Below are 24,343 nucleotides of genomic sequence, written 5' to 3' on the forward strand. Positions count from 1 at the left end.
CACACAACCATCAGGATTAAGAATTACTCCCTTGAGAAGTTACCGCCTGAATAACAACAACAACAGTAACAATAATATTAATTTGGTGAAACTCCACTCCCATACAGTAACAGACAGCTTTGCCTGTATCTCAACCAGAATGAATGAAGGGCAGCAATATGGGGTGGCATTAATAGTTAGGCAATAAGGAACCAGCAGCAAAATGACTGAAATGGAAAAGAATGGAATATGAGCAAGTATGGACTGCAGAAAAGGACTGGTACATGAACAGTGATAATTACCAGGCCACTTTCAGACATTTCAGGGGCTTTTTGGTATTTTCCAAGAGATAACCTTATGCCATAGTGTCTGAGAGGCTTGGTGTACCCAATCCTACATACAATAAAGACACATGCATCCATTTCTAGTTTAATTTGGTCTCTTCTCTTACCTTCAGTCTGGTGCCTTTTGCTCCTGTGGAATCAGCTCGTTCGCTCCCTGCAAGATCCACTAAGCTAATTTTGCTGACCTGAAATCAGAAAAACAGATGAGGAACTTGTTGCCTATGATATCTACCACCTGAACAAGAGGCCACCTAGGTACTGACATATGCCACTTTTGAGTCTGATGCAAGAAAGGCAGGAAAGAAATAGAACGCACGACCATGATGATGTTTCATAACAAGGCACAACAGTTTAGCAGCAAATGCTTTGTTCAAATGAAAGTGTTGGACTCATACCAACTTTCGCTTGGCATGACACTAGAAGGGCCACATGCAGTCGAGATGTTGGAAGCTTTAAGAGTCTCATTCGGAAGGAAATCTTTCACTCCACTCATCGCACAAGTGCTGACTGGACAGGCTAAACTGAGAACTGTTTCTGTGTTTTTTCCAATGTTTTTAAAAATTAAAACTTGTTCATTTCCTTTCTGTCAATAACAAAACTCAAGGCAAAGTACAATAAAACAACCAAGAAACCATAACAACACAATATGCTTGCGCAACTGGGCTCCCCATGATGACCACATTTGTCCCAACTCTGGCAGCAGTCCAGAGGATCCAGTATCCAGAGGATCCAGACCCATTCAAGGTGAACAGGCCTTAAGGCTAATAACCATGATGGCTACATGGCACTTCCATGTTCAGAGCCAGCAGCAGAGGACAACTGCCCTCAAGCTCTGCTGATGGGCTTATTGGAAACATCTGGTTGCTGGGTTAGATTGACCTTTGTTATGATCCCACTCTTTTTACATTCCTAGTATCCATATATTTTGGTGGAAGTTCTGACAACACAAAGCTGGAGCATATTTTGATTATTATTTTCATTCCCAGACCCAAGTCTAATTCATTGGTGGATGGAGGGCTTTGCAAAGGAAATGTAAGGAAGATTAAAGAATAGCAGGTTCGTCTTCTAAGCAATCCCATCAAGCTATCCTCACCTCATTTTTTTGTACAATGATGATCTTTGCCCCCATTCCATTGAGTCATGTTGTTTAGCTAAAGAGCCAGCTGAGGTCAGAGGCTGAGTCATGGCCGTGTAGTTATAACAAGGAAGGTGGCAGGAGGCTGCACCCATTCCACCCCTAACCTCTTGTGCTGCTGGCAGGAACACCAACTTTTACTGGACTGCCTACACTCACCTTCTCAGTGGTGATGTCAGTCTCTGCATCATGCCGTTTCTGGGTGAAGATAATGTTGAAGACGGCATGTGAGCGGCTGCTGGTTTCATTCATATTGGTGGCAGCCACCGTCCTGTTGAGCAAGAACAACAGTGAAGTGTTAAATTTCTCTTTCTGCTTAAGTTGGGAATCCAAGTTTCACTTTCTACTTGCGAAGATCCAATGCTATAAGGAAGTCTTTCTCCAAGGTCTCAAAAGCCTTTTTCAATTGGGAAGCAAGGCTGACAAGGCAGGAGTCCAGGCTGGTAATTAAGATTCTAAACAGTGCTCAAGTGCTTAAGCAATTCTTTAAAACAGGGATGGGAAACCTGTGAACCTCCCACCAGCTGCAGCCATCATTGTCAATAGTCAGAGATTTATAGTACTTGTAGTCCAATGACATCTGGAGGGCCACAGGTTTGCTAGGGGGTCCTCGTGTCCCAGTACCATCAACTGTCCCCATAGGCAACCTCAGCTCCCCAATAACCCCCCTTACCACAAAGACTTCTGGTGGAAAGAGCTCTGAATAACAATTATATTCATGACTACATGGGAGAATGGGGTAGGCCTTCCTGCAGTTGTTTTTTACCTGGCTTTGTTTCCAGAGTCCATTAGATCCTGGATGTCATTATAGGATGTGACAGCTAGTTTCGAGAGATCTTCAACATATGGTCCAAGGAGTGGGTGCTCTCTCACCCTCAGGTTTCCTTTGTTCTTGGGGTTCAGGAGGTCACGCACACGCTCACAGTATATTTCCATGTAGCTCACCTGTCGGGCACAGTGTGCAGACAATGAGAATTATGCACTGAAAAATTGGATCTATTTGAACATAAGCACAGCTGCATATGAGAGGGCACATCTTGTGGACACTACCTGATACATACGTGGTGCAAGTTATCTCTTCAGAACACAATAAAACAAAACCCCTCTGACCTCAGCCTACAATATATTATTTCCAAACAGTGAGTTGCAGAGAAGTTCTTTGGGAAAACCTCACAAAGAAAATCTACAAACAGATCAAAGGGGTTTAGGAACACAATTAAGCAGAATCTTGTGCACACTTATATGAGAGTAAAGCCCATTGAACACAATGGGACATACTTCCAAATAATTAAGCACCTGATAGCTCTGTGTTCCACTGATAGCTCAAACTTTCTTTGGATTGCACTTTTTACCCAGTGCTCTCTTCACAAGCTTTTCAAACCCTGAAGACAGATGTGTAAAAAGAAATATGCACAGCAGATAGTGCTAACATAAACACTGGAAGCAGATTTTCAAAAGGGAGCTGCTTTGTGAGCAGAGTTGCATATTCATCCGATAAGGGTGTTAGGATATTTCCGTTCCACCTTAAAAGGGAGCAGGATGTTTGTATAACAGCCTGCGCATTTCCTGTCTCACAGGATGTTTATGTTGTCTGTTCCTTTCGTTTTCGGCTGTTTTGCCTGAGCAGTCGGAGCAGACGGTCATGTCTTCTTTTGTTCTGACCTACGCTGAATAAACTGTAAATATGCTGTCCTGCTTGTGCATCTTTTGCTGTGTGAATTCTGCTGAAAGAGTGTGCACAAGTTCAAGAATGTGGCTATCTTTTCTTGAGGCTTCGTGCCGCTAAATTGCTGATATTGCCTGACTACGGGAGGTTGATGGATCGTCCGGCACCGAGCTTGGGGCTCAGATGGACTTTATCTCCCTGGCAGTATCCCAACAACAAGGTTTCGGGCCCAGATTCACGGCACTTGCAGGAGAGTAAGACAGCGTCAGACTGCTGAGGTATGTGCTGGAAAAGTGAAAGCAGAGGCTTTTCTGAATGCCGGCAAGAGCTTTTGAAGTCCGGCAAGTCTAATTGGCCTGGGAGCCGAGCCAGAGGCATCGTGATTTATGTGCTGCCGAGATAAGACGTCTTTTAAGGCAAAAAGACGCAAGGCTCACGTAAAAAGCTGGAATGGAGATTTTCCAAGCTTCGGAGGCCACTGAGTGCCCAAAGTTAAATCGGCACAATTATCAGACCTGGGCGAAATGGTGTGAGAGCTTGCTGCGTCAGTTTGGAGTCTGGCATACTGTGTCTGAAGCCACTCCAGTTCCTCGGACAGAGAAATGGGAGGCCCAGCATTCGAGGGCCATGGACATAATAGTCTTATCCGTCTCTCTGGAGGAAATAAAAACGCTTGCTGGAAATCTCACGGCACGTGACATGTGGGATGCTTTGAAAAAGGCCCACCTGCCAATCATCCCAGCCCAGTGTTTGAATGCATCGGAGGTCCTGGCTTTTTCCCAGAATGCGAGTGAATGCAGGGATGCTGAGGGCACCGGTTGCAAGCTGCAGGGGGAGCAGACTGCCACGTCATCCCAGGCAGCATTCCAGCCTCCAGGGGGAGCCAAGGAGTCGGCAGCTGAGAGCTCTGTTTCTCGTGAGAACCAAGGTCAGAGCCTATGCAGAGGCCGGAAGGCCAGATGTAAACAAAGGAAAAAGCCTGCAGATGGCCCGAAGCAGAAGGGGAGTGGAAAGCCAGGGAAAAACAAGGCTTTGTTCGCTGGCACAGCTTCACCAAAGGCTAAAGGCACGTCTGATGGCCAGGAGCAGGGGGGCAAGCTGCAAAAGCCCACGCTGGTGGAAAACAAGGTTATGTTTGCCAGCACACCTGCTCTAAAAGCGAAGGCTAGGTTTGTTATTGACTCTGGGGCCAGTCGCCATCTTTCAAAGGACCGCCATCTGTTTATCTCCTTCACACCTCAAGATGGAGAGATCCACCTGGCTGATGGAAGGACTTTGCAAATTGCAGGAGTTGGGACTGTGAAACTTGCAAGTCTGCATACTACCATCAGAGATGTACTTTTTGTTCCAGGAGCTGCGGACAATTTGATTAGTGTCCCACAGCTGACTGGGCGTGGTTTTGAGGTTTCCCTGGCAGTATCCCAACAAAGGGGAGGAGGGAGCACAGCTGTGCAGGATCATCAGGTTAACACTGAAAGCTGACTAAAGGCTTGTCCACACTGCTGCTTATCCAAGCAGTTTTGCATTTGCCCCACCATTTCCCCCTGGAAAACCTGCTGCTTAGCACTAAATAGGAACAAACAGCAATCCACAGAAAACGCAACTGCCATTTGTTCCAATTCAGTGCTAAACTACGAGCTTTCCTGGGGAAAAGCAGCACGGCGAAAGGAAGCGTGGGTGAACCCTAAAGCAGCTGCTGCCCACTAAATTTGTACCTAAAAGTAAACACGGTGAACCCCTAGGGTGGAGAGATAAAAAGAAGAAGACAGGGCTGCTTCACCTAACAGTTGTGTAGAAAAGGGAATTTCGCGTTAAAAAGCCATAGCTGCTGAAATCCTTTCTTCTAAACAACTATTAAAGGCCAGGAGTCTTGTCTTCTTTTTTACCTGGTCACCCAAGAATTTAGTAGAACACTATTCTGTAACTTTTGTTGTTGTCAATTCATAATCCAATGACTTTGTGTTTCCACACGCCAATACGACTTTCATTCATGCTCAGAGAACCCATCCTATATTCCATCTTGCCCCAAAGGAAGTATGGACTATGACCAAGTACCAGTTCTTACCTCCACTGAGTATGACATGTTGTCATTCGTTGTGTCATTGATTCGAGAGAAAAGATCCTCACAAAGCTGCATAACATCAGAAGGAAAGAAAAAGAGCTGCATTTATCTATGACAATAGTACCACTTACTCAGAATCTATCAATAATCTGGCAGCTGCCTAGATTTCTATCTAGATGTTTGTTGAACAAGAAAATCTACATCACTGGGATAGCTGGGATATAGCTAGGGTAGCTCCACATATAAGTTCATCCCTTCACTGAAACAATGACAATTCTGGTAGCTTTGAGTAAATTTTCAGCTAAATCTCTTTTAAAGGTACAGGCCGCAGCCAGTAGGCCTGAGCGCTCTCTAATTTGCTCCTTCCTTCTAGGCTCTGCCCCCCCCCCAGTCAATGGTTTACTTCAGCCAACTGATGGACAGAGGTGTCAACAGGGGCCCTTAGCCTTGTGCTGTTTCGCAAAATAATGGAATGTATCTTCCCTCCAACGCCCATGCTCTTTCTTTCCCTGTCTTCCCTCATGGTTTTCTGGGTTCCCTTATGGGTTGAATCAGTAGCCTCTGCCCTTCAACTCAGTTATGGCCCCTTTAACTCACCTACCACTAGGTGGTACTACATCTTTCCATTTTCTCGATGAGCCCATGGACTTCCGCCCTCTCTTTATTGCCGCTCAGCAACTTAACTGTTCCACACACTCCTTACCTTTCTTATAGTTATTCACTTTCCAAATTCCACCCCAAACATCCCTTTCTTGGACCTCCTTGTTAGTTTCTAGCTGCATTCTCTTGTTGTTATAGTTACCTGGGGGATTATGCCTTGTTGGTCCTTCTCCTGTCTGCCCATCATAGTGTAGGACTTGCCAGCCCCAGTCTGGCCATAGGCAAATATGCAGACATTATAACCTTCAAAAGCATGCTGCAGCATCTCTTCTCCAATGTCCCGGTACACTTGCTTTTGAGAAGCATAGTTGATGTCTTCAGGCTATTAAGAAAAAGATGAGGGATACTGAGAAAGCATCAAAAGAGAAAAGAAGAGAACTTTTCTCCCCTTTCCATGGCATACTGTTCATTTATTTTTTAACCAAGAATTATTCTAAAAACATGTCAGAATTAATACGACCTCACATTGGAGCAGTTCGATCAGAATATTTTTTTGTGTGTGCTATTACTTCTGAGCAATTATGGAAGCAAAAATAAGAACTCAGGATGGAATTTGGAGCCTTCCAGCAGAGGAGGATCTTCTCAAATGATTTATTTCAAGGCTTAGAAGACATAATGCATAGCACTATGTAGCCATTTGGAAAATGGCAACTTAAACTGCCCTGCAGAATTACGCAGCAAAGGGGCCTTGGGCATGAATGCCACTAAAGTGTACGGCATAATAATCATCCTATATTTGATCTATATTTGCGGTAATTGACCCACTGTTATGACATGGTGGGCCTCAGAAAGATTTCTATTAATGTTATATTTGTAATGTAACTGAAGTAATCACTGAGGCATTTGACTCCAGCTTACGTAATGTTGAACAGAACTATCCTGATGAATATCTCCAATGCCGCACTCAACACTTTCCTGTCTTTTGGAGCATATATTAGACAGATAAAATAAAAAGGCCCATAAACCCAGCTGTGCAAATACAGAGAGCAGCTGAGTCACAGTTTCCCCACTATTTGTCCATGAATTGCTTGTGATTACTCCTCAAAATTATTTCTTGTTCAAAACCACTTACGGAATAATTGCCTTGAATTATTTTTAGACAAATATTTATTCAGGAGCATCTCACTCTACAGTAACTTCAAAATCCAAGTCCAATGCTAAGCCAACTTAATAGTACAGTGGTATTAAGTTATGAACTTAATTCATTCTGGAGGTTTGTTCCGAACCTGAAACTGTTCTTAACTAGAGGCGTGCTTTCGCTAATGGGGCCTCTTGCTGCCAGCACACGATTTCCGTTCTCATACCGGGGCAAAGTTTTCAATTCAAGGTAACTCTTCCAGGTTAGCGGAGTTTGTAACCTGAGGCGTTTGTAACGCGAGGTACCACTGTATGCAAAAGCAAATGCATCCCCAGTTGTAGTCTAGTGTCTACTTACTGTTGTGTGAGACCAATAGGAATAGTCGAAGCTGAAACTTTTTGGTGTCTCCTTCGGCTGCTTTGGGTTAATGATAGCTAAGAAGAAACAGAGAGGGGGAAACCATGATATGATATGAACCCTCGGCAACCAGCATTTCTACATTTCAATAGAAGCATTGTTGCTTTGAGGCATCCAGGTCCCTAAAGCCATCCAATCCACTGATTTGGAGCACACGTTCCACTTGCACTCACTATCAGGCACCTCATGCTCCACATGTCCCCACAGATGGATCCCCTAATAGGCCAGGCTACATCAGACAGAGTCCTGCCCCTCTTGAAACATGTGAACTAGTCAGCTACACACTGCAGGGCAGTGTCTTCAAGTACTAACTAGGCTTAAGAAATAGCTAGGGAAATACTCAAGCATAAAACTAGAGTCTCTTCTATCCTTGTACACCTAATGTATTTGAGGAAGGGCCATAGCTCAGTGGGAGAGCACATCTTTTGCATGCAAAGGATCACAGCAGCCACTGTGAGCTGCCCAAGAGAGGAGGCCGGCAGCAGCAGCCGTGGAGAGGCCATGGAGAGGCAATGGAAGGTCTCTCGTGGCTGCTGCCATACTCCTCCCTGAGCTCAGTGGGGGAAGCAATGGCGGGGAAAATATGGGCATTCCAGGATCAAATCAGAAGCTGGGATGAAGCATATAGTCCCACAACACAGAGACATACATTTAGCTATTATGTTCTTAAATTCTTCCATTCAGTGATATCCTCCCACAGAAGGCAGATATGTTGATTGCTGGGCCATTAAAGCCATCTACAACTGCTATGATTTCTTGGATGATTTCTAATTATCTGTTTGGTTTTTCCAAAAAGGTCTTAGCAATGTAAATCATGATGCAGCCAATGCAGGTGGCTCTTCGCACCCAAAGAGACTTTAGCATGATGTGATGCCACACTGCGGGGACACGCACATGAATGACATGACTACAGAAATAAGGCTGACTTCCTGGGTCTTTAGGCTGCCCATTCAATGGGAAAGACCTATGGGACCAGTTGCATCCATTTGCCCTTCTTTTTTATTCTCTCTCTCTCTCTCTCTCTCTCACACACACACACACACACATACACACACTCCTGATGTGAGATCAGATCACATGCATAAGCTCCCACTGCATAATATCCACAGCTCGATATAGTGTATTTATTTAGATTTTTTTAAATGTGGTGTTTTTCCAATGCATAAAACAGCTTACATAAAAATACAAGAAAACTTGCTTAAAACAACAATGCAAATTGGAGGGGGTGGGGACAATGATTTCATCCACTGAACATGATCATAAACAGCCTACAAATGAGTCAGCAGCCAAATGCTACTCAGCATAGTTGGGTTTCATGTCCCTTGGGGAATGCAGAGAGGGAAGGAAACAGCTCCTGACCTTGCAAGGGGGGCTATTTTTATTTAAATGGTTTCAGCAGAAGTTTCAAGAGCAGTTTACAAAAGCACGATAAAATACAAAGAAAGCATGAACAGCATACTTTAAAAATCATTAATACATTAGAATGCACATAAAAGCCTAGGGAAACAAATAAGGTTATTCTGCAACCTTGAGGCATTATCTTTTTGATTAGAAGCTTGTGGGTAGGAACATTGCAGGTCCCAGCCCAGCACACAAGCACCTGCGTGCCAGCTGGGGGAGGGATGCATAATGTGACGTGTAACGTGACGCATCATGTGATGTGCCCCCGCAATGTGGGGGGCAAGTCAGCCTTTGGTAGGAACTCTGTATATTGTTTTCTACAGCTGTTCAATGTAGGCACTACATCATGTTATTGTTGTTGTTGTTGTTGCATGTGCATTAGACTTTCAGTTTCAGTGTGCTGCTTCCTATCATACATAGGAAGGAGTGTTTGTACATCCATCTGCAGTAACAGTATGCCTCCATTTACAGCAACCAAGTGCTTCTCTTTGCTGGTATGCTATGCAGCAACAAAACAGGCCTAAAACATTCAATGCAGTGCTGGCCTGAGTAGAGAGACATGGAATGAGTGTATAGCAGAGCTTTGCCTTTGTAGCAAGCAGTGCTCTTAAGACCACAGAAGGGTCATTAACCATGAGTCTTGATGTAAGGGACTCAGAGGTAATTGATAAGCATAGCTGACAGCAAACATGGGAAGGTCAGTGGTTATGTGCACCAATTACTAGAGCTAGCTGCAGACACAGCTATGACGAGTCTCCCACACGTCAGAAACAGCAAGTGGCAGAGTGTCCTTAATGTGAGCCACTCACCCTTATTATTCAGCCAGAAAGCTATCATGACTCATATGTACAGCAACTAGCTAACCAGCCATCTAACACATCCTTATGGACTATAGAGTGATGGCCCTTGAGTCAGAGAAGGCATGAGAGATGTCTGTCCCTCCCCAGCAACAATTCATTCCACTTTCTCCCAGAACTGTCTGCATTTTAGGGTGCATAGAACTCAATGAGACTAGCTTCTAAGCAGCAACACATAAGATTGCACTCTTGATTTATTATTATTATTATTATTATTGGGTTGCATCCAGTGCTGTCATTGCACTTGCTCAATGCAACTTCCCCATTCTCTCCTCTGCCCTGCAACTCACTGTGCATCCTCAGATTCTGCTCTAGAGGGTTGGGGATCCCTCAAAACTAGATTTGGCAGGATCTTGGGCAGAGGAGAGCAACAGGGAAGTCCCACTGTGCACAGTGTTGGATACAACCCTAATTTTTAGTTGAGTTTTGTTATTAATCAATGAAACAAAAACAAACTACTATAACCTCTGAATGGAAAATGAAAGGAGTGGGTAAGGATTCCTAGGTTGTGTTCATTTTCAGTTCACCGGGGTGTCATAAAATGCTTTTACATTCAGCTAGGGATAGAATTCAGTACAGGTTTGGCATCAGTTGGTGGGGTGGGGGTGAGGTGGCATTGCTCGCCCAGCTTGCCAACATGGAGGCTGCTGCTGGTAAACATGAGGGAGAGAGATTAGGTGGAGGCAGAGGAGCTAGCTCCTGGAAGCCAAGGTCACTTCGGCCCCGCCAATAAAATATTTGAGGGGGCCACCCCTCCCAAGTTGCTGGGCATTGCCATTCAAATGGTGTGTATGTGCCACATCTTGTGATCAATTATACAGGGCAGGGCCTACCTCCCCCCCCCCCCATTTTATTCAAGTTGGCACCTCTGGGTGGAAGGGAGTTTGGTGTGGTGCGGGCACAGTGGTGGAGCCAATCCAATGCTCCTGCCCCTACGCCCGTACCATGCCAGCTTCCTTGACATCTTGCCCATCGCCTTCTCAGATCTCTGCTTTGGGATGCCATGTGAACAAGGGCTCGCCCTACCCTGCTCAGCCCCACCAACTGCTGCTGCTTCCTGTATAGTTCAGTAAGTATAATACTGAACTCTTAGACACATGTATAATTTATATATATTCTGGAGTCCTTACCATCCATTTTATTCTGAATTTTAAAAATACATACATCTGTGGAAATACAGGCAACCACCCCACCCCCATTTACGCAGAGGTTATGTTCCAAGACAACATGCATTTAAGTGAAATTGCGTGTGTGTATTTGAAACACCACTGAAAACGCCTGAAAACACCCTGTACCACCACCACACCCCCCCTTTTTGATGTTTTTGTGATGTTTTGGGTCACTCCCAAGTTCGAAGTGATGCGTGTGTTGGGGGTCACACACATATTGAACATTTGTAAATGAGGGGTTACCTGTACTATAGTTCTGAATCCATACATTTCTAAATTCTTAAAGACTTGCTATTTTCCATAAATAGAAAAAACAACAACATGCTCTTCTTCTCTCTCTTTTTTTTTTTAAATGCAGTGCTTAAAAAGAAACCTTATTGAGATTGACTTTCGGCAAAGGATACAAACTTCTAAAGAGAGCGATAATTGCTTTTCACCCTCCCACGTTGCAGAGCTGTCATACAAATGTTTCACCACTCAGTACCAAACTCAGTAAGGGATGGGTTGAGAATTTATGCCAAATTATCGTTATAACACTTTAACCCTGCAAACTGTCCCATGAACCAGAAGGGGTATCCTGTCCATTGCGGGCAATTTTGAAGTGACCACACTTTCAATTTTTAGGACACCGCTTCTGCTGCCAAGGAGGCGGCATTCCAGCATGCAGTGTTGCCATTTGTCTTCCTTGCTCCTGGGTGGAGAAGCCAAGAGAGCAGCAACTCTTGGAAGAGTGCCCTGACGCCCACCTTATTTGGTGAGAGCCAGGGAGCAGCAGAAGAAGTGAGGTGCAGTGGTTGGAGCCAGGAGGCAGCGATTCCCATTTTGCCTCAGGTGGCGAAATGGGATGGGTAATTGTGGCCAAGCTATCTAAATTCAAGTAAGGTCACAGCTGGCATAAAAGTTAAAGCTGATAAAAGGCACTTGAAGCCACAGAGAGGCTACCTAAGTCTTTAATTAATGATGGTGCAGGATAAATAAGCAGTTCCAGACTGCAAACTTGATGCTTTAGCGAGAGTCCAACCACATCTAGAACAGACTGGGCATTGTTCGGTTGATAAACCAAAAGTACCTCCATCTTGTCTGGATTGACATAAGTTTATTCATCTTCATCCAGTTTCTTGCTGCACCCAAGTACTGGTTCAGAACAGCCATTTAGTAAAGTGGTATGGAAAAGAAATAAAGATTCAATCCAGATAGACTGCATTGTAGCTTCCATAGCCACACTTCTACAGTACATTGTCAGGCAGTAGAGAGACAGAGCTCATTTTTTTTGTTTTATTTTGTTGCCGCTGATGAATAGAGCATCAAGCAAAGTGCTTAGTTTGCAGGAACAATCATAGCTTATAGTGGCAGAGCATATGGTTCCATGTTCAATCCATGGGAAATCTCCAATCAAACTGACTTCGATAACAGAACTGGAAAAGCAAAATAGGAATGGGTTTGGTACAAGGAAACCATTTCATTATAGGAGTCTGGATCAACTGGACTATACTTCTGATGACCCTTCCAGACTTTTGATTCTAACCAAGCCAAAGAACAAGGATTTCACTTCAGTGTCATTTAAAATCCAAGTGCAACAAACATATACTTTTGAATTCTGTACCACACTTCTCCTCTGATGTGGAGAATGTTACCATGGCAATCCAAGAACTGAGACTGGCTTGCTCTGTCACTGTTCCTTAATTGTTTATTGCATTTTAAAATAAGAGACAGCAAACAGAGGCACAAACACAGAATAATGGCAAACCTTAAAATAGCAAATCTATAAGTTTAGGCGTCATTCAAATGACCTTTCAGAAGAAGAAGATGGTGCTAAGTGAAGAATTAGCAGGCAGCTGATGTGCCATGCAAATAAAAGAGGCTCAACTCTCCCAAGAGGAGGTTCTTTTATTGCAGAAGGGAATCAAAAAAAGGAAGTGACACAGAGGAAGGCATGGAAGGGTGGCAACAAATTACAGCAAAAGATGGGAAAGACTGGGATTGTGTATACATTAGTGGTTAAAAATGCAGCAGCATTGTTTTCCTCCACTGTGTGCTGAGATGCATTACATGTTGCTGTACATACCAGACAGTGATAAAATCTGGCACACAAAATATATAGGGAGAACAAAAGATTGCATCAAGGATATGCTGTGTTTGATGTAGAGAATTCAATGGAACTGTGACAAGAGGAAATGTTGCAGCAAGAATCAAAATAAATAAGGTGGGTATCTAGCAGCAACCTTAGTCATGGTGTATGCTATTTGCTTACACACTGATCTTGTGTGTATTGCTTTTTAATAATAATAATAATAATAATAATAATAATAATAACAACAACAACAACAACAAACAAACAAGCAAACCTGGGCCAGTTAAGCTAACATGTATTGCCTAGGAAGGAACAACGCACGAGATTTTCTAAAAGCTCCCAGGTGCACCATATTTAAATGCTTGAATCTAATGAGTCACTTAATTCTTTGCACATCTGCCCTGCAGGAAGTGGTCTTCTCACCCATGCAGTGGTGCTAGCAAATTAACTGTACCTATAACAGTATGTTGTTTGTACAGTAGTCCGGAGGGAATGAACCCCACACAATATTTCTGATGTCTTTATTCATCCTGGATCCTAAATTAATGATAAGCCTTCCTGCAAAGAGTGGCAGTTGCTAGGGAGACTGCCTAGGGATATAAAGTTGGTAGGTGTAGCCATCAAAAGCAAAGGCAGTGCAAGCCATGGAATAACTGAACAACATGCAAATCAATGCAGAAATAAACACAGAGCAAGCAGGGTGATGCCTTTACAAGATCAAATGACTCTCAAAATGCCATAAGTGGACTGTTCAGTTAAAACTCCTTCCAGCCTTGAAAAACAAATTCATGACTTTACTTTTATTCTGACCGGTTTTTTGCTTAAGTGTTCAACATTCAGTATTATAGCCAATTATTCCCCTACACTTTTAACAGCACAGTTCTATACATGTCCGCCCAAGTGAGTTAACCGCAAGGAAAGTGGCTATAGGATTGCAGCCTAAACATAATTTTTAACACTTATCTCAGTATTTTTTACAACAATTCTGTTAGGCAGAGGAAGCTAAGAAGCAGAGACGCACCTGAGGCCACTGATTAGCATCATCCCAGGTAGGGAAAGCGAAGCATAACAAAATGAATCACCTTACATTTTTGTGTGGGATTATTATTTGAATGCAAATATTAAAATATATTCACTTTATATTTGTTGTAGCACTGAGAACAAGAAGGGGACAAGGACTTCTAGACAGGGGGAGATGGCAACTTTTGAGAATCCTAACAAGATAGACAAGTACAGGGAGAAGAAAGGCTGCAGTAGAAGGCCAATCTGCATCTTCATAACTGTGATGCATAACCTATGCATCATAGTGTTTTCCTTTGTGTCACAGCTGATGCAATTCTCTGTTTTGCACAAATTGGTCCCTTAGTGACAGATTACATTCAACCTTTGCCCCATAAGCCTGAGTACATGAACCCAGAAAAAAGGCTTCATTCCCTTTGTAATTCAGAGGGCTGAAAATCATGTCCATACACAGCTAACAATGGGCATTTCATTTTTAAGAGAAAATTTTTAAACCAACAAAGCAGACAACGCCCCATCTCTTCATCAGAGGTTTTACAGCCAACGTCTCAAGACTCATATGTCTTTGTCTGTTGTGGCAGCCTCTTGAGATTCCACCTAGCCCTGCTCTACTTTAAGCAGTTCTATGGCAAATGCACAAGCCGTTGCTATTAAATAATGCAGGGAGCTTTGTGAATTTGCTTACACTTTTCTGATTTTGTGCACTGCATTCCATATATGCCAACTGTTTTATTGTGTAATGAATTTTTGCTTGTCCTGAATCTTTTGTTCTCTTTCATTAATGACCCTGCCCTGCCCCCTAAAAATCGAGTGCTGTGGGGAAATATTTACAATTTTACAAGCCTTTATTGTTTTCTATTTTAGCTGAATTTTCTTCCTAAGCTAAAAAAAGCACCAAAACTGTTTAAGCTCTCCCTCTAGAACAGAGGATTACCAGTCTCCCTGGTTGCATTAGTTGCCCTCTGTTGCTCCTTCTCCAACTATGCTATATCGTTTTAAAGATAGGGTGAGAGAAACTGAATACTGTGACTGAAAGAACACTACAGCTAGTTCCATGTTAAAGTCATGCTAAAGGAGGCTTTATTATTATTATTATTATTATTATTATTATTATTATTATTATTATTATTATACCGCCCTTCATCACAAGATTTCAGGGCAGTTCACAGGATAAATTACAAGGTAAAAACACAAGTAAATAGTTATAATAAAAATAATACAATAACCCCCCTCCCACAAACAAATTTAAAAGGCTGTAGAATATTCATCGGCCTTATAAAACAAAAACAAAAAATACAAATTAACATACAACACTTAAGAACAATTTAAAACAACTCCACCCCGCTAAATAAACAACACCCATCCAAGTTAAAAGCCCATCCCCATTAAAACCATAATTTTAGCACAAGGGGGCTGGTACTTGGTCTGCACCCTCATTCCACCCTTGAAGCAACTCCCCCAAAGAGATGACCCCCCCTTTGGTGTCTCCCCTTCAGGGGCGGCCTCTCTGGGGGCGGGGATGGCCCCCCAGGACAGGCAGGCTTTATAGAGCTGTTCCAGCAACTGGTGCACACCTAGCTGGGGCAGCAGGTGTTTCAAATGCTGCCTGCCTGCCCAGGGTGCTGGTCCCTGCCCTACCCACACAGTTTCATCAAACACCAGCTCTACATGCTTTTTTTAAAAAAACCAAACAAACACAGAGATAAGTTTCAAAACCTTATTGTGATGTGGCACGTGGGTTTGCAGTTCAAAGGGGTGAGGAATCAAGAACTCACCAGGGAGTCCCCAAACCCGTGGGTGGTAAAGTAGCACGTTGAATCTCAGCCTTTTATTTGGATTTCAGCCTCAACTGTGAATGTGAATTATATAATGGAATAATGATCTTCAGTGTCTTGTTTTCAGTGCCTTCCATAATCATTTTCTTTTTAAAAAATATAAACTGGGCATGTGCCTCAGAAGATAAGAGCTGGTATCTTTCCAAGGATTCATTTGAGCATCTGAATCACTGTACAGCTGAAGTTGAAAGACCACATACACAAAAAGGAGCACATGCACAGGATATTAGTATGAAGAAATCAAGAGAAGATGAACAGGACAAATTCAGAAATAGTCTCTGATTTATAATATTCCCAGAAATACCATTAAGGGTCTCAGCTGTTCTCCACAAAGCAGCCAGCAGTTCTGCTTGATTGAAGCAGTGGGAAACAGTACATTCATACAACAAATCAGCTAATTACCAAAATGTCAGCAATTGCGTGCTTTATGCAGATGGTCTCCAGCAGAGCTTCCCAGAGAGCTATTTCAAGATAGCCCATAACTCAGGGCTAACATAAAGTAAAAGACACACACATCTATATGCCAGTACCAAACAGCATATTTAAGCCGCAACAGTATCACTCCCCTTAATAGTGAAGTCAAATGGTGAGTACCAACAGGATTGTAGCAAAAATAGAACTCTTGGAAAACAAAATGGAGTATTAGCATACTTGGGGAAACCTCAAGGTTTGCCAAAATACAATTTATTTTAATGAAGGGCTGAAAAATCTGAAACAAGCCGAAGCATGTTCAGGATTTAGATTCTATGTTATAGAGTTTCTGTTGGAAAAGAAAATGGGAAATCAGGGATGAGAAGTGAAATGCCATTCATGGCGGGAACTACTAACTGGCCTTTTGTTTCTAGAAGAAGAAGAAGAAGAAGAAGAAGAAGAAGAAGAAGAAGAAGAAGAAGAAGAAGGAGTTGTTTGGATTTGATATCCCACTTTATCACTACCCGAAGGAGTCTCAAAGCGGCTAACATTCTCCTTTCCCTTCCTCCCCCACAACAAACACTCTGTGAGGTGAGTGGGGCTGAGAGACTTCAGAGAAGTGTGACTAGCCCAAGGTCACCCAGCAGCTGCATGTGGAGGAGCAGAGACGTGAACTCAGTTCCCCAGATTATAAGACTACCGCTCTTAACCACTATACCTCACTGGCTGGAATAACCTGGAATAGCCCTAATAATTAAGACCCATTGTCTCTGGATAGATTGTATAAGATTTGAAAAGGATATCCAGGTGATATTTACTTAAGGGTAAGATATAAAAGAGGGCTATTCATTGTTTGTATAAATGTATATATAATAAAAAGGGAAGGCTGTTGTCATACAACAATTTGCTTTGTCACCAACAGGCAGTGCTGTGAACTACAGCATGATAGCAGCCTTCAGAAAATTGCTGGGGAGGATAAGAAGAGCACTGAGTTGCGAGACAGAGGAGGGCAGCACAGGTGAGCCATGGAAGAACAATTGTAGGGGAAAGGGGAGTCGTTTGGCAAGCTCTAAGGGGAGGTTTGGTTATCTCTAAGGAAAAGGGTGGGTTTGGCAAAGTGTATGGGAAGGAGGTTGGTGGGGGTGAGGATAGGTGAGGTTGGCAAGAGGAGTGAAGTGAGCAGGGGCCCAGCCTCTAGTACTTATATTATTTGTGTAGAAAGGGGAAATGCAGCAGGTGCCATTTTCCTCACATTTGTGTGACAAGTGGTGTTTGTCAAATTCTCTGTCTCTCTCACACACACACTACACCCATAAGGTACAGGGCCCCTGTCTTCCTTTGCATCTGTTCACCCTACTTAGAGGTAGCATCTAGATGTCTTTGGCAGTGTGCTGCTTATTGGCCTGTGTCCTGTTACAAACCTCTTTCAAGTCTTGAAGCAAATCCAGCACAGCTCACTAGAAATCAAAAGCTGCTTCCTTCTCCGATTGTTGTTGTAAATGGCACTCTTACAAACCACCCATTGAAATAGAGTGTTTTTTTAGCATCTCTTCAAAAGCTAAATCCTTAAACGATGGAGGGAGTACCAGCATGTTTAGTATTTAAGCACATTGGAGAGCTTTAGTGAAGCAGATCCTAAATTAATGTGGATTATTTTGTGATTTCTTATTTAAAAAATGTAGCCTTACATTGACATTTTTCTCCAAGTGATATAAAGAGGAAGTGAGACAGCCAAGTGAGCAGAGCCTCATTTTCCCACTTGGCTGTGTGCTCAGCTGTGCCCTTTGTTACTGAGCAGCATCACCCAATATTTCAGATATGAAGCCACTAGGATAGTATCTCATAGAGACTGGCAAAGAAAATGTTACAGCTGTTGAAAGACCCTTAGGCATGATCTCTGCAGCAAATCTACATATTCAAGAAAATAAGAGGTGGATACAAACTAATGAACAACTAATATAAAGACCCCTTCTGTTAAGTTGTGGGTTGACATAGCAGACGACACAGCGGTTTCTCCAAAGCAGCTCTTTATTTTGTAAGCTGGAACAGAACTAAGCTGAGGAGCTCAGTCAGCCTGCTTATATAGAGCTACAGAACAATTGTAACTGCTGAAACGTTCTAAAACTATCCAATCACTGAACGTCACTTTTCGACCCTTCATTTGCATAACTATCTACAGTATCCCCCTGCTGGCCCAGGGTGAGAACTTCAGTACATAACACCTTCTAAAATTGGTGACAAGCCTATCATATATTTGCTCCCACTTTATTAGAATGACATTTTGCAACATGCAGTTATCTGGTAGCTGCAGTCTTTGATGCTGCTACAGTCACATGTTGGTAGAACTCCCTAAATAATGAAATACTAAATGAATGTGGATTGCTTTGAGGATGTTAAAAACCAAATTTGAAAAGTATAGATTAGGGATAAGGATTTTATAACCTCCCTTCCTCCAAAGGAGCCCAGGGCAGCAATAAATAAGAGATAAAACACTCTCTCTCTCTCTCTCTCTGTACATATTTAAAACACCTAAAAAATAATTCCAATACAGATGCAGACTAAGAAAAGCCTCAGTTTCATAAGTGTTTGGTGGTTGCAATAATGGAATACTGATTGGTAGTTTTTGCAAAATATGCTGGGATTTAAGATATGTAAAATGAATCATGGGAAGAGAAGGGAAGTCATTGATATCTTAAGGATGTAAAATGATTATCTGAAATTGTAAAACAGAAAATTTAATTATATATATATAGAGAGAGAGAGAGAGAGAGAAAAGTCTCAGCTTCAAAGCAGCACACTGTGAAAGGTCAGAGTTTGGCACCCCCGCACCTCTCGCCTTTCGTTTTGCTCAGTTCACTATGTCATAGTTGCGACACCCTGTGGCACCCAGTGTGATGGAACCAGTCGTGCTGCTTTAAATCTGCCTCTGTTTAAAAGTTTTATTGAAAGAGAAATCTATTTTCAAAAATGGCACCTGTCTAATATCCAAGGGCAGGGAATTTCAAAGAGCAGGTGCCACAACACTAAAGGCCCAATTCCTACGTTGTGTAGCACAGTCATCAATGGAACAAGTCCCATTATTCTTGACCATTGGCCAGACTGACTGTAGTGGAACCCAGTAACATCTGTTGGACCCTAGGTTCCCCATCTCCAACATAGAAACAGGTATTTAGGGTCAAGAAATTGAAAATACCAAGTGGTTAACAATCTTCCACTTACCAATGTGATGCATATATTCCATGAACCATCAAACCAGGCCAGTGATGTGGGAAAGGACATAATTGTTCTTGTTCTGAATTTCTTTAAAAGTTTATCTACCTGTGTAGTCTATTTGAATTCTTGTATATTTCAGATTGATGGATATTTGTGATATTGGACCATCCCATAGCTATGTTTTTCTTCTTTGAGAAAAATACATTTTTAAAGGCTTCTGGCATGCACATTTTAAGACAGATGCACATATACTTTGGAAGTCAAATACAATTCCCCAGACTACCACAGATACCCCAAAATACCACATACTCTGCCCAGACTCATGTTAATACCCTTGTTGCAAACCTGCATACGTACATCTAACTCTGGTGTGTTGTTCTTTTCTTTCCAGTAGCTATAAATGCTGCAATACATGTTTGAATTTATTCTAGTTTTAAGGAAAGATAGCAGCGGCTGATTTGGTGGGGGAGAGGACTGTAAATTAAATGTTCTTTTCACTCTGAGAGTAGAAGCACAAAGTGTATCTGATAAAAATCACTACATATAACTGGTTTAGCGCTGCACATATTGTGACAAATTTGCTGTCCAGTGACTATGAATGGCAGTGACTATGAATTGATGTGCTTTTGCCTTCAAGTAACTATAAATTGGAGTACAGAATTTTTGTGTTTTTTTAATGTATTAAAGATTTATTGGTTTACAAAAGTATGTGCGATGTCTCTTTTTTCAAGTTACATTTTCTATATGTCAGTTTCATTTGCTGAGACATTAGTGCTACATTAGGAAGAAAAAGGGGGAAGAGGTGGAAAGGGCCATGATAGGTGGGAGTGGGGTCAGGTGGCTATTTTTCTATTTTACTTAATATATGCGTGGGGTTTTGTGTCAGCATTGTTTGTGCAGGTTCTCTTTGCTATCCGCTTGGGTTTCTTTGTTGGTGAGAGAAGTTGGGGTTGGCCTAGGCTGTGGTTGTTTGTTTGTGATTGGCTGTGGTGAACTTTGTTTTCATGTGTGAGTGGGGTGGGTGGGTGTTTGTGAATCAGGTTGATTTATATGCTGTTGGTGGATTCTTGTTGTTGTTTTGTTGGGCTGTATATGTGATAAAGGGGAGCCATACCAGGGTGAAGGCATCTTCCTCTATTTGTCCCCATGTCAGTTTCAGTTTATTGGTTAATTTTTCTAGCAAGGCTGTTTCCCATACTATTTTGGTACAGGTCTCTCCAGTGTCTGGTTATGATGTTTCTGGCTGCTGAGAGTAGGTGAGTTATGAGTTCTTTGTGATGTGAGTGGGCATTATTGTCTTGGAAGATGTTTAGTAGGGCCAGTTCTGGGGTGATTTCTAATACTTGCTTAGTTATTTTACATTTGATAGAAACATTTTAAGGTGTCTTAGTGGCTACAGATGGTCTCCTAAATGGATAATTCACTTGCAGGACTGGATCTGACAGACTGTGAGAAACAGAGGGTGGTATGTAGCTAAAAAGCGCACTAACAAAAGAATTAGCACTAGTGCAGCAGGATTGTCTCCTCTCCCCCCCCCATGCATGCCCTATTCCATCCTCATATCTGCTCCCCAAAACAGATTTGGGGGTGGGAGGGGGGAAGAGGAGGAAATTATTCTACTGCACGAATGGAACATTCGTCAGCACACATTGTATACAACCCTGGGTAATTTTGAAAACACAGAACCAACTCAGGTATGGTGGGATCTTTATTTACATGCCCACCTCATTCACATACAAAATGGCATGGTGGTGGAAGATCTTAGCTTCACAATAAAAGGAGTGTGGGTAGAGAAATGCTGAACCAACTCCCATCCCACACCTAACCTCCCCTTCATTCCGACACTCCAGCCATTTTTCTCTGCTCAGTTAGAGCCAGAATTGAGAAGTAGCTGGAGCAACCAACTGCAGGAATGCTAATGTGCCTCTGGAAGTAATGCAATGCTCCTTTTTTCCTCTCAGGGAAGGCACAGCATGCACCAGAAAGAGACAGCCCCATGTAAAAAACAAAAACAAAATGTGGACTGGGGGATGGAGGAAATTAAGACTGATTCTTGAAGCTGTTTGAAAAGGCTGAATTGTAGTGTCTATTCCAGAAGTAACAGAGAAGAGTGAAGTTGCAGGGACACTGTGGTTGGTCGGTTGGTTGATGAGCTCTAGGGAGGACGATTGTTCAATAGAAACAAAAGTGATGCTGGGAACCAACATTCTGCATCTGAAGCCAAGAGGCAGAGCAACAGAAATGCAAAAGTATTTACACTTTCCTTTTACTAGTTGAACCAGGCCACCAGGCCATGGAAATAACAGGGTATTCAAGAAGAAGAAGAAGAAGAAGAAGAAGAAGAAGAAGAAGAAGAAGAAGAAGAAGAAGAAGAAGAAGCAGCAGCAGCAGCAGCAGCAGCAGCAGCAGCAGCGGCGGCACACTTTTTAACAACAACAAAAAAGGTGCCGGTACTGCGTACCCTTGAGTACCTCCTGGGGAGCACTGGTTGGAAGAAACTGTGGCTGTGAAGTATCCCACTTATTTGATGGATTTAAAGGGGCAGAACTAACTTCTGGATTGTTGTGACATAGTCGCTCTATCCACAGTATCAAAAGAAAATACTTGTGGTCTGTGCTAGTGTGAGCCAACAACAAAATGTTGTTGTTGTATTTGTTTACATGCAGAGTCCATTTCAACAGTACAAAAGGAATTTGTGATGGGTTTGCATAAAGAAAGCAAGGGTTCCTTATGCTGGGACAGGAACCTTGTGGTGTCATTCTGGAAGATGTTGTGTGCAAGACTTAGGTATTCCAAGACATAAGTTGGTGTCACAAAATACATGAAGATCCCCAAGTGGAGTCTACTTGAAACTCACCAACATGGGACAACAGTTTCCTCCATTTCCAGTAGGAGTATTTTGAGTGCCATAGACCTTTCTCTATTATGGCCCATACTCAGTTACATCTCAGCTTAAAAACTTTGTAAATAACGCTTTAGGGGGACAGGGCAGCTAAAGTGCCCACTTGCCTATAGATGTGCACTGTTCACCACTTCTATGCATGTCCACTTTATGCTCAAGTTAAGCCATCAGTACACAAGCCCCAACTCTTCAATGACATTTTCTGTCCCCATCCATATTTCTTTATTTGCCTTCCTCAATCAAAAAATAAGAGGATTGAGCAATGTGTGACATTAAATCTGTTGTTTGTAAATCTGTCAATGTTTGTTTCTTTAAAGTAGAACTGAAGCAGTGCCTGGGTAAAGAATCACAGTGCATGGGGGTGCTTATCCTTTCCCCCCACCCACAGGGAAGGGACAGTTAGCCCTTCCATTCCCTGGCATGTTCCTGGAAAAAAACTGTCTCACCTCTGTGCTGAAAACAGCAAAGGGGGAAAATCTCTCACTGATGCCAATTAAGTATAGTTTGTTTCTTATCCATATCTGTAGCATGGGGATAATTTTTTTTCCAGGGTCCTGGTGGTGGAGGAAAATATTAATCCTCTCCCCTCAGCATGCTGTTGTCCTAATCCTGATCAGACTTCCTGCACTTGTTTTGTATTGTTTTTGTCCTGGCACTTTTCCTGGGAAAACCCTCATTTTACCACTGAATTGGAGCAAATGGCAACCTGCAGAAAATCTTATTGTCATTTGCTCTGATTCAGTGGTTAAACATGGTTTTTCCCAGGGAAAGCACCAGGGGGGTGGGGGTGGAATATTCTTGTAGCTTTAAAGCGTTGACCTATGCCTCCAAACATGACACAAAAGAAATCTGGGTGAGCCCTTGGTATATGTATGTATGTATGGGTGGGTGGGTGGGTGGGTGGGTACACACACACACACACACACACACACACACACACACACCTTGAGGTATTTGACATCAAGTGTTGTTAGGCCTGAAGCAAACAGAACTGCTGAGCTGTTTGGAGTTCTTCAATTCAGTGAGACTCAAAAAGGGAAAAAAGGAAAAAGAACCAGCATTCATGTCCAGCTGAGGGGATTAGCTACTCATTTTGCTGCTTTGGTCTTCAATCACTGCTTTTGTCTTCTGGGCAATAGAAACCTCACTGTCAGCAGGTCTCTGGGTCATTGGCTCTGGGGTCACTGTAGGCTTCTATTAGCATGGAAACACCAACAGCAGCAGCACTGTTCAGAAAATAAGATATGCTCTTAAGAGGCTCATTGGGAGGGCAAGAGCCTCGCATCTCCCCGGTTCCTTCCTACTTGCTGTTTTATATTTGAATGTCTGTAAGAGCAGAACAGCACATCACAAATAAAACACAGGGCTCCTATTTCTCATGTTTTCCTCATAAGGCAAACACAGGTGTAAGGGGGCACCTCTGGGGAGAACTGGAAAGGGATCAAAGTCAAGGTCATTGCTAGGCACTTAAAATACTCAGGGTGCAGGCCCATGACACAAATCTACATATGCTTTATATGTAAAGATGCACATTTTCAACCAGCTTTCAGGGAGAATTCATTAAGGGCACGTTAATTAAGGTGGTGGGTGAAGTCTCACTGGTACTGTGTATTGCAGTGTACCCAGCTGCCCTGCTAACAAAGCTTTTTTTTTTAATCAAAAACGTTTTTTAGAAGTAAAAAAGGGCAAGAGTTGCTGGCCTTGGTGAAGAAGACCCACCACTCAGGTCCCATGAGCAACACCTCCCAAACAATGCCTTTCCACCACCAAGCCACTTTTGCCGGCAGTTTGGTTCCAGATCTACCGGTGCATTTGTAAGATAAATGCAAGTCCAGAACCATGGTGAAGATAAAGCGATTTAGGCTGCAATCCTAACCTCACTTACCTCAGACAAAACCCCATTGGGTTCAATAGAGAGAAGTAGTTATGTGTATGTGTGAAATAGCTGGTGAGGAGTCTTCTACAGGTCCTTTGCTTTCTACAAGTGTTGATCCACAGCCCTCTCCCCTTTAATTCCCATGTAGGCAGCTCATGCAACTTAGCAATGCCCTCTAGGAGTACAAAGGAAAATTTTCCGCTTGGCAGCTTCTAGAATTCTATGGAGGGAACATATGGGCCAGAAC

At 42.7% G+C, this 24,343-nt stretch overlaps 1 protein-coding gene across 30 annotated transcripts in view; it reads right to left on the reverse strand.

The window, feature by feature from the left end:
• The window catches only part of KIF1A (kinesin family member 1A), a 111,089-nt gene that overhangs the window by 71,587 nt on the left and 15,159 nt on the right, over positions 1-24,343 (reverse strand). For all 30 annotated transcript variants that reach the window (XM_053389705.1, XM_053389699.1, XM_053389709.1 and 27 more), the window contains exons 3-8: positions 7,282-7,358; positions 5,989-6,168; positions 5,190-5,255; positions 2,225-2,403; positions 1,618-1,729; positions 431-508 (exon numbers count right to left, since the gene is read on the reverse strand). In XM_053389705.1, coding sequence (XP_053245680.1) covers positions 431-508; positions 1,618-1,729; positions 2,225-2,403; positions 5,190-5,255; positions 5,989-6,168; positions 7,282-7,358 — 692 coding nt within the window. The remainder of the gene's footprint in view (positions 1-430; positions 509-1,617; positions 1,730-2,224; positions 2,404-5,189; positions 5,256-5,988; positions 6,169-7,281; positions 7,359-24,343) is intronic.

This window comes from Podarcis raffonei, chromosome 5 (assembly GCF_027172205.1).
Source record: "Podarcis raffonei isolate rPodRaf1 chromosome 5, rPodRaf1.pri, whole genome shotgun sequence".
NCBI lineage: Eukaryota > Metazoa > Chordata > Lepidosauria > Squamata > Lacertidae > Podarcis > Podarcis raffonei.